This window comes from Lacerta agilis, chromosome 18 (genome assembly GCF_009819535.1).
Source record: "Lacerta agilis isolate rLacAgi1 chromosome 18, rLacAgi1.pri, whole genome shotgun sequence".
Classification (NCBI taxonomy): domain Eukaryota; kingdom Metazoa; phylum Chordata; class Lepidosauria; order Squamata; family Lacertidae; genus Lacerta; species Lacerta agilis.
The window spans coordinates 2,867,840-2,877,080 of record NC_046329.1 but is presented as its reverse complement, the minus strand read 5'-3'; the positions used below and the strand labels follow the sequence as shown (position 1 = coordinate 2,877,080).

The window sequence follows — 9,241 nt, the reverse complement described above, 5'->3', positions numbered from 1 at the left end:
AAGGCTCAGAGCCCGGGGAGGGGTGGTGGGATGATGATGAGCGGGAAGAAAGAAACGAGGGAGAAGACTGGGAGGAGGAAGTGTCGGAAACGGAAGGGATAACAGGAGTTTGTGAGCAGGGCGAGTCTGTGGCAGAGGGCAGTCCAGAATCAGAGGCAGATGCTGAAGCAGGAGAGGAGGGAGGCCAGGAGGCAGAGAAGTGAAGAGGCACAGATGTCCGTCCCCCCCTTCCTGAGAGCAACAAACTCTCCTTCCTGCTGGTCTCCCCGGACCAGAAGAGGCATGTATCTCTCTTTATAAAATCTAATAAAATTTATTCAAAAAGAAATACGGGGGGGGGGAGGAAACCCCTTTTAAATTCCCAGAACGCAAATAAATCTCGGGAGACGGGCGGCTTTAACCATTGGAAAGGCCTTTTTAATCAGTTGACACTCAACATTCCCTTCTCCCTTCCTCTCCACCCACTTCACAACGGAGCACGAAAAAGGAGGGGAGCCAACTTCTTACACCCCTAAGTCGTTCCCCCACCCCCACCCCCAGCAATAACTGGCAACCGCTTTGGTGAGGGGGGGGGGCGGGAACTGACAAGACATCTTGCATTTACGAAAGAAACACCCGGAGAGTTAAATCCCCAACAACGCTAAGGAAACGAGGACGGTGGGCTGCAGAGATATGTTTGCTGGCCTAGCAAATGCTTTGCAGAGAGAGAGTGTGTGTGTGTCCCTCGGGTCTGTGTGTCTCCCCCCACCCCGCCCCCCAAAGTCACACGACGGCCTCAATCTCCACCGCCTCCTCTTCCTCCAGCATGCTGTAGGAGGCGTGGGTCTGGAAGGGTCTCTGCAGGGGGTGGGCAAGGAGCTTGGCCATGCAGTTGTGCAGCTCCACGGCCGGGCCGGTCAGGGACACCTCGTACTTGTAGTTGGTGCCTTTGCTGTCCAGGTTGCTGAAGAAAGCAAAGGTCTCCTGGAGAGGAGAGAGGGACCGCAAAGGTATAACGATGACAATAATTTTATTATTTGTACGCGCTGTGGGTTAAACCACTGAGCCTAGGGCTTGCCGATCAGAAGGTCGGCGGTCTGAATCCCCGCGATGGGGTGAGCTCCCGTTGCTCGGTCCCAGCTCCTGCCAATCTAGCAGTTTGAAAGCACACCAGTGCAAGTAGATAAATAGGTACCACTCCGGCGGGAAGGTAAATGGCGTTTCCGTGCGCTGTTCTGGTTCGCCAGAAGCGGCTTAGTCATGCTGGCCACGTGACACGGAAGCTGTACGCCGGCTCCCTCGGCCAGTAACGCGAGATGAGCGCCGCAACCCCAGAGTCGGACATGACTGGACCTAATGGTCAGGGGTCCCTTTACCTTTATCCCACCACAAGACCAGGTTGCCCCAGCTGTTCTGGGCGGCCATACATATAACTTAACATAAGAATATTCTTTTTTCCATATAGAAAGCTACATTTGTTACTCAACAATTACATTTCAATTCAACAGAACTTCCTGCTCACCCAACATTGATGTTTATAACCCAAATTACATGTCAAGGAGGTAAGTAACTCTGCAACAGAAGACATCTGAAGGCAACCCTGTAAAGGGAAATTTTTTAATGTTTCATTATTTTTTCGTATATGCTGGAAGCCGCCCAGAGTGGCTGGGGCAACCCAGATGGGTAGGGGTACAAATAACATTATTATTATTATTATTATTACATTTTACAATTCTGTCTTATCTAATTTAAGCCTCTCTAACATGTTTTATTTTAATATTTTCTGCTACTTCAAACCCCGCTGTGGTCTTTGCACAGGGGAAAACTTTTTATATATAGACTAGAAAGGGTTTCTAGTCATCTCTGAAAGATTCGAAATTTGTATCTTTCATCAGCGCTGTCAATTTTGCTGTCTCTGCATATTCCAAGGTTTTAACCATGATGATGATGGAACAGTCTGGGCTGCTCACAGCATATATCAGAATATACTAAAACACCAGACATTACAAACTTCCCTATACAGGGAGATGTCTTCTAAAAGTCATAAAGTTTTTTTTATCTCCTTGATATCTGCTGGGAGGGTGTTCCACAGGGAGGGTGCCACCACTGAGAAGGCCCTCTGTCCAGTTCCCTGTAACTTCTTTTCTCGCTGGGAGGGAGCTCTCAGAAGACCCTCAGAGGTGGACCTGAATGTCTGGGCTGAACGATGGGGGTGGAGACGCTCCTTCGGGTCTACAGGGCTGAGGCCATTTAGGGCTTTAAAAGTCTGCACCAACACTTTGAACGGTGCTCAGAAAAGGACTGGCAGCCAGTGAAGATCCTTTAAGACCAGTGTTATATGTTCTCGGCAGCTGCTCCCAGTCACTAGTCCGGCAGCCACAATCGGCGCATCTCTCTCAGCCGTGGAGTGAGATATCTTGCCAGCAATCTGCTCCTGAACTTGGCCAAGCTGGCTGCTGAAGGATGGCTGGCAACATCTAGGGGACATTATTATTATTATTATTATTATTATTATTATTATTATTATTATTATTATTACCCCGCCCATCTGGCTGGATTTCCCCAGCCACTCTGGGCGGCTTCCAACAGAAATCAAATACCAAAATCACACATTAAAAACTTCCCTAAAAAGGGCTGCCTTCAGGTATTTTCTGAATGTCAGGTAGTTGTTTATTTCCTTGACCTGTGATGGGAGGGCGTTCCACAGGGCGGGCGCCACTACCGAGAAGGCCCTCTTCCTGGTTCCCTGTAGCTTTACTTCTCGCAGTGAGGGAACCGCCAGAAGGCCCTCGGCGCTGAATCTCAGTGTCCGGGCTGAATGATGGGGGTGGAGACGCTCCTTCAGGTATACAGGACCGAGGCTGTTTAGGGCTTTAAAGGTCAGCACCAACACTTTGAATTGTGCTCGGAAACGCACTAGGAGCCAATGTAAGATCTCTCAAGACCGGTGTTATGTGGTCCCGGCGGCCACTCCCAGTCACCAGTCTAGCTGCCGCATTCTGGATTAATTGCAGTTTCTGGGTCAACAGAAACATCAGTATCCCTGCCCACTTCCCTGGCCCAGCAATGCTTCTTACCTTCCAGCTGGTTTCCTCCTCTTTGTCCTCAAAGCCATTGTGGATGTAGAGCACGTCAAAGTAGTAATAAGGGCAGTGGAGCATTTTCTGTGCGGAGAAAGACAACAGCAGCAGCAGCAGCACGGTCACAAATGGAAGCACGGTATAGGCGCCGGCGAAATTTACTGGCTGGCATCCATCTGTCTCAAGAGGCAATGGAGTGCGCCTCGGAGGGTGAAGCCAAACTGCTAAACTAACAGTACCCAAGCGACCTCCCCGGGGAGCAAGCCTGGACAAGGCGCCATCCAGCCATCTTAGGGACTCCACTCTGGATTTGTGTAGGCCGGTTTTCGTCTCCTGAAGATATCCCACAAGGCAGCGGAGGTTGAGGGCCAGAGTTTTCCTTCTCCTAGATGGGCTCCCTTCCCAGGTGGATGAGTCCCACCTGCCCTTCACTTCCCTTTATGGCATGGGTGGAAACTGCCATCTTGACCATTGGGTCCCATTCGTTCCATCCACCAGAGCGGGTCTTCGCATGCAGGGGAAGCCCCTAACTCACTGAGGGTCTGAGACTCATCGGCTCCCCTCACCTGGATCAGTCAGACAGTCAAAGCCACACCTGGGATTGTGGCCGCTGTCACCTGCTGGCAGCTTCTAGGAGCCACAGGTGAGAGCTGAGTGCTGGTGGGGGCCAAAGTTGGACAAACTGCCCCAGAAGGAGCAGGACGCATCTCCCCCACCAGAGGTACTACCATTCCCCTAACACCCCATACAGGGAATGTTACTACCCCACACATTGATGGACAGATAGATGGATGCACACAGACATATGGGAGAGATACAGCCCTCCTCTGTCAGCCCACTCAGGGAAAGAGATTCAACATGGGAGGAAGTTTTGAAGAAGGGGAATAAAAAAAGGGGGGGGGATTACCAACGAAGGCGGAATGGCTTATGAAACTGACGGGCCATCTCCCATTGGCAAAATTAACAGCATCAATTAGAGGGTGCTCCGATCAAATAATTAAGAAAGAATAGGAAGGATTACATGGGAAAAGTTGATGCTGGAGCCTGAAAATTAATATGCAATGACTTAAAAGTCGCAAGGAGACAGGAAATATTATATTATATTAACGACGGGAAAATAAATATAATGAACAAAGCAACAATAACAAAAGGAACGGAAGGCAAGGAAGATCACACACGGGTGGAGGGAAACACTGGGGGTTGGGGAATGAGATGAAGGTATCCAGAAGAGGGCAACCAAAATGGTGAAAGGCCTGGAAACAATGCCTTATGAGGAACGGCTTAGGGAGCTGGGTATGTTTAGCCTGGAGAAGAGAAGGTTAAGGGGTGATATGATAGCCATGTTCAAATATATCAAAGGATGTCCTATAGAGGAGGGAGAAAGGTTGTTTTCTGCTGCTCCAGAGAAGCGGACACGGAGCAATGGATTCAAACTACAAGAAAGAAGATTCCACCTAAACATTAGGAAGAACTTCCTGACAGTAAAAGCTGTTTGACAGTGGGATTTGCTGCCAAGGAGTGTGGTGGAGTCTCCTTCTTTGGAGGTCTTTAAGCAGAGGCTTGACAGCCATCTGTCAGGAATGCTTTGATGGTGTTTCCTGCTTGGCAGGGGGTTGGACTGGATGGCCCTTGGGGTCTCTTCCAACTCTATGATTCTATGATTCTATTAATTGAAATTGTCAAAGATCTTGGCAGGGTTTAGGATCTTTATCTTTGAATATGTAATGTATTGCTTTTAACTGCTGTTTGCTTTGGGAAATAAAAGAAAAAAGAAAAAGAAAAAGGAACTGATGGGCTATGCTGAAATTGACTGCTAAACTAAGAGGACAACCTGATGAAATGTGTAAGAATGGAGACCATGGATCAAACTGTCATCCATACATGAAGTCGCAGGCAGGGTTTGAAATATAAAGCAGCGGATTACTAAAAGAATGAACGATATTGGGGCTTAGATAATGAAAGCGTGTGTGTTTTAAAACAGCTAACGAAAAGGAGTAATGAAAGCAAGCATCAGGAAAGAAGACGTTACGTACAGATGAAACTCGAAAAATTAGAATATCGCGGAAAAGTCCGTTTATGTAAGCAATTCTTTTCATTAGCTACTGGAGTTTAATATATGAGATAGACTCATGACATGCAAAGCGAGATATGCCAAGCCTTTATTTGTTATAATTGTGATGATTATGGCGTAAAGCTGATGAAAACCCCGAAGTTGAAATTGTGAATTTGGGGTTCTCATCAGCTGTACGCCATCATCATCACAATTATAACAAACAAAGTCTTGACATATCTCGCTTTGCATGTCATGAGTCTATCTCATATATTAGTTTCACCTTTTAAGTTGAATTACTGAACGAAATGAACCTTTCCACGATATTCTAATTTTTCGAGTTTCACCTGTATTTAATTAAAAAACAGACACGTGTACAGTGTTGGCCCGCTAGACGAATGCCTCGCTAGACGAAAAACTCGCTAGACGAAAATTTTTGCAGGACAAATTATTTTCGTCTAGCGGGGCACCACTGTTTATGATGACAAGCATTTTGGAATATCATTGGAGACTTAATAAAAATTATATATAAAGAGAAATAAATAATAGGGGGGAAGGTGAAAAAAGGAACGGGCACCTTCATCTGTTCCGTGATTGTGACCGGGGGATGGCAAGCCGGGCGGCTATAAACCAGGATGGTCCTGACCACATACGGCGGTGGGATGCTCTGAACATTCTCCGTCACGGGCAGTTCTGTCTTCTGCTGTCTGCGTAGATGAGGGATAAGGAGGGAAATTTGGGTCCAGGGACCTGGACTGACTGCAGGCTCCCCAAGCCCAGTGCCCACCCCCTGAGCTAAGGGATCAATGGGAAAAGCCCACTCCCCCTGCTCCTAAGGCAACCAGGATCCTTCCTGCTCAACTCGGCATTTCATGTCAAATTTAAATTGTCCCAGGAAGTGTTGATCCAATTCTACAGAGGCATCATTGAAACTGTTCTCTGGAATTCTATAACAGCTTGGTACGGTACAGCCTCCAAGAGAGACAAGAAAAGGCTCCAACGAGCTGTAAGAATTGCAGAAAGGGTAATTGGTGTTAGCTTGCCTTCAATAGAGACCATTTATGCTACCCGAGTTAGGAAGAGAGCAGAGAGAATTGTAGCAGATCCTTTACATCCCGGTCATCATCTGCTTGATTCACTTCCATCTGGACGTCGCTACAGGACTTCATATACAAAATCGGCCAGGCACAAGAATAGTTTTTTCCCTTGTGCCATTAAATTGTTAAATTCATACCGGTAGTTGTATAGCTTAAGGGGAGGTAAAATATGGGTGGGGTTTCTTTGCTTCTTTGTATTGTGAGAGGAACAGTGTCTGTATGTTTACATTGCAATGTAGCCGAAACAAATTCCAAGTATGTTAGAAAATGTACTTGGCCAATAATAAATTATTCCTATTCCTATTCATGCAGGATCATGAGGACTAGCACCTTATTTTTAAGGGGTGGGTCACAGTGCGGTAGTGCAGAAGGCCCCAGGGGTATCTCCAGGGAAAGGGTTTCTTTTCTGAAGCCCTGGATCTCAAACATCCCAGGAACAACCCAATGCCCGTCCCACCAGGAGGAAGGAGAGAAACTTACATGAGGCTGAAAAGACCTTCGAGATCTTCAAGGAGGGAGAAAAGTCAAGGTGGATAATTCTCCGCAGTGTGCTCTTGCCCCAAGCTGGTATCCAGCCCCTCCCAGTCCAGATTCCTGAATCCCCTAAATCAGGGAACCCCAAGGGTCATCTAGCCCAACCCGTCGCAATTCTGCCGGCACACGGCGAGAAGGATACTGAAGGACTTGCACACCACTGTCTCCAGGTCATACAAACAGCTGCAAACTTCTCTAGGATCAGAGGTGAATCCAGAGAGCTGGCGGGGTGGGGGAAGAAAACCACAAAGCCGATAATTATCCGTCTTCATTTCATTTCACTTTTGATTTGTGTTCCGCCTTTCTATGTTACTGCACACAAGGCAGTTTACAAACCTGATCCACTACAAAAAGTCACAATAAAAACATAACTTTAAACTAAACAGCTTATATCAAATAAAGCAATATTCAGCTATCCATTAGAATACACCAGTCAACAGTAAGATTAAAAGTCAGCAGTTACCGTATTTTTTGCTCCATAGGGCACAACGGACCATAGGGCGCACCTCGTTTTTAGAGGAGGAAACAAGAAAAAAAAATATTTTTCTGGTTTTCCTCCTCTAAAAGCCCTGTTTTTTTGAGGATCAGCTAAAAGTTTTGCAGCTTTTTTTGCAAAGGGGGAAAAGCAAAGAAGAAAAGCCCCGTTTTTATGGGGTTCAACTCACATTTCTGCAGCTTCTAAAGGAAAGGGAGCCTTTCCTACAGTTTCCAGACAGATAATCCCTCTGCAGCACATTCAACAATGGAGGCCTGGGCAGGGGGGCAGGGCTGAAAGGGAGCCGGGACTCTTATCTCTCTCCCGATCTCTTGCTGATCAGCTGCTGAGTGGGGTCCTTTCAACACCCCCTTTTCTCTTTGTAAAATAAAAAGCATGATCCTCTTTTGGCCCCTGGGCAATTCAGCTCCAGGGACCACCATTCGCTCCATAAGACGCACAGGTATTTCCCCTTACTTTTTAGGAGGAAAAAAGTGTGTCTTATGGAGTGGAAAATACGGTAAGCAGTTTACACTTTACAATTACAATAAAGAATTACTAAACTGTAATCAATAAAAATAATGGCAGGACCCGCAATGCATAAAGTACCACCAAACATGTAAAAGGATCAAATTGAGAAACAAGGGCACACAACTTACAAAATTGTTTTTTAAAAGTATCCTTGAACTCCTTGAGCATCGCAAGACAACAGAAAAGCTACGAAGTAGGAAGGTTGTTTACCTCCCCGCAAAAAAAAAAAAGGAGATTGAGAAGCTGGGAAAGGGCATCCAAACTGAGGGGATGGTGCAGAAAACATGAGATAGCTCAGTTGGTAGAGCATGGGACTCTTAATCTCAGAGTCGTGGGTTCAAGCCCCGCGTCGGGCGAAAGATTCCTGCCTTGCAAGGGGGTTGGACTTGATGACCCTCAGGGGTCCCTTCCAGCTCTACAATTCTACGATTATAGTATCTCCTCCAATTCCGGGGCTAAAGGGCTTGGGCAAAGAAACACAACCGCCGTGCGGAGTGTGGTGGTGCAGGTCAGAAGCTGCCACAGTTGGGAGGCGGCAACAACAACCACAAGCCCCGAGCAGCCTGCGGTCAAATGGGTGGCCAGAGAAAAGAGACAGAAGGAGCCCAAACGTACCCAGGTGACGTCGTTGTTGACCACCACCAGCGCAAACTCGTGGCTCTTGTCGATTTTGTGCTTGGTCCGGACGAACATCTCTATCATCTTCTGGGAGATGTTCAGAGCATTGGTTTTGGACCTTACAGAGAGACAGACAGAGAGAGAGAAAGAGAGAGAGAATATTCCCATGAGCACTCTCTCAAAATGGAGCGGAGCATATCTGTGGCACGCAGAAGGTCCCAGGTTCAATATTCTGGTGTTTTTCTGTTTTAAATGACCTCGGTTAGATGGAGCCCAAGGAAATAGCTTCTTCGTCTGCTGTACCACCAGACGGAACTAGTGGTCCTGACTCTCTTCAGTTGAAGCAGTCCTATTATTAAAAAAATCCCTCCCATCAGACATCAAGGAAATAAACATCTATCTGACTTTTAGAAGACATCGGAAAGCAGGCCTGTTTTTAATGCTTGAGAGGATTTTTTTGTGATTTAAAATGTTTGCGAGGAGCTGCCCAGAGTAGCTTGGGCAACCCAGCCAGATGAGTGGCACATACTGTATATTCTGGCGTATAAGACTACTTTTTAATCCAGGAAAATCTTCTCAAAAGTCGGGGGTCGTCTTATACGCCGGGTGGAGAATCTGCAGTCGAGTATATCTCAAACTCTATATTTTAACTGGAAAAGCTAGGGGTCATCTTATACGCCCAGTCGTCTTATTCGCTGGAAAATACAGTAAATATATATTATTATTATTATTATTATTATTATTATTATTATTTTCAGCCCATCCATCGGACTGAGTTCACCCAGCTACTGTGGGCAGCTTCCAGCATACCCAAAAACATAATAAAACATTACACATTAAATCTTCCCTATACAGGGTTGCATTCAGATGTTTTCTA

General features: G+C 46.6%; 1 protein-coding gene across 3 annotated transcripts in view; it reads right to left on the bottom strand.

Annotated features, from left to right (window-relative positions):
- Nucleotides 1-395: 395 nt before the first annotated feature.
- The window catches only part of BABAM1 (BRISC and BRCA1 A complex member 1), a 14,523-nt gene continuing 5,677 nt past the window's right edge, over nucleotides 396-9,241 (bottom strand). For 2 of the 3 annotated variants that reach the window (XM_033136733.1, XM_033136735.1), the window contains exons 4-9: nucleotides 8,362-8,482; nucleotides 6,883-6,961; nucleotides 6,687-6,714; nucleotides 5,687-5,816; nucleotides 3,057-3,143; nucleotides 396-963 (exon numbers count right to left, since the gene is read on the bottom strand). In XM_033136733.1, the coding sequence (XP_032992624.1) occupies nucleotides 763-963; nucleotides 3,057-3,143; nucleotides 5,687-5,816; nucleotides 6,687-6,714; nucleotides 6,883-6,961; nucleotides 8,362-8,482 (646 nt within the window). In that variant the 3' untranslated portion in view covers nucleotides 396-762. The remainder of the gene's footprint in view (nucleotides 964-3,056; nucleotides 3,144-5,686; nucleotides 5,817-6,686; nucleotides 6,715-6,882; nucleotides 6,962-8,361; nucleotides 8,483-9,241) is intronic. The other variant, XM_033136734.1, reaches the window with a different exon arrangement.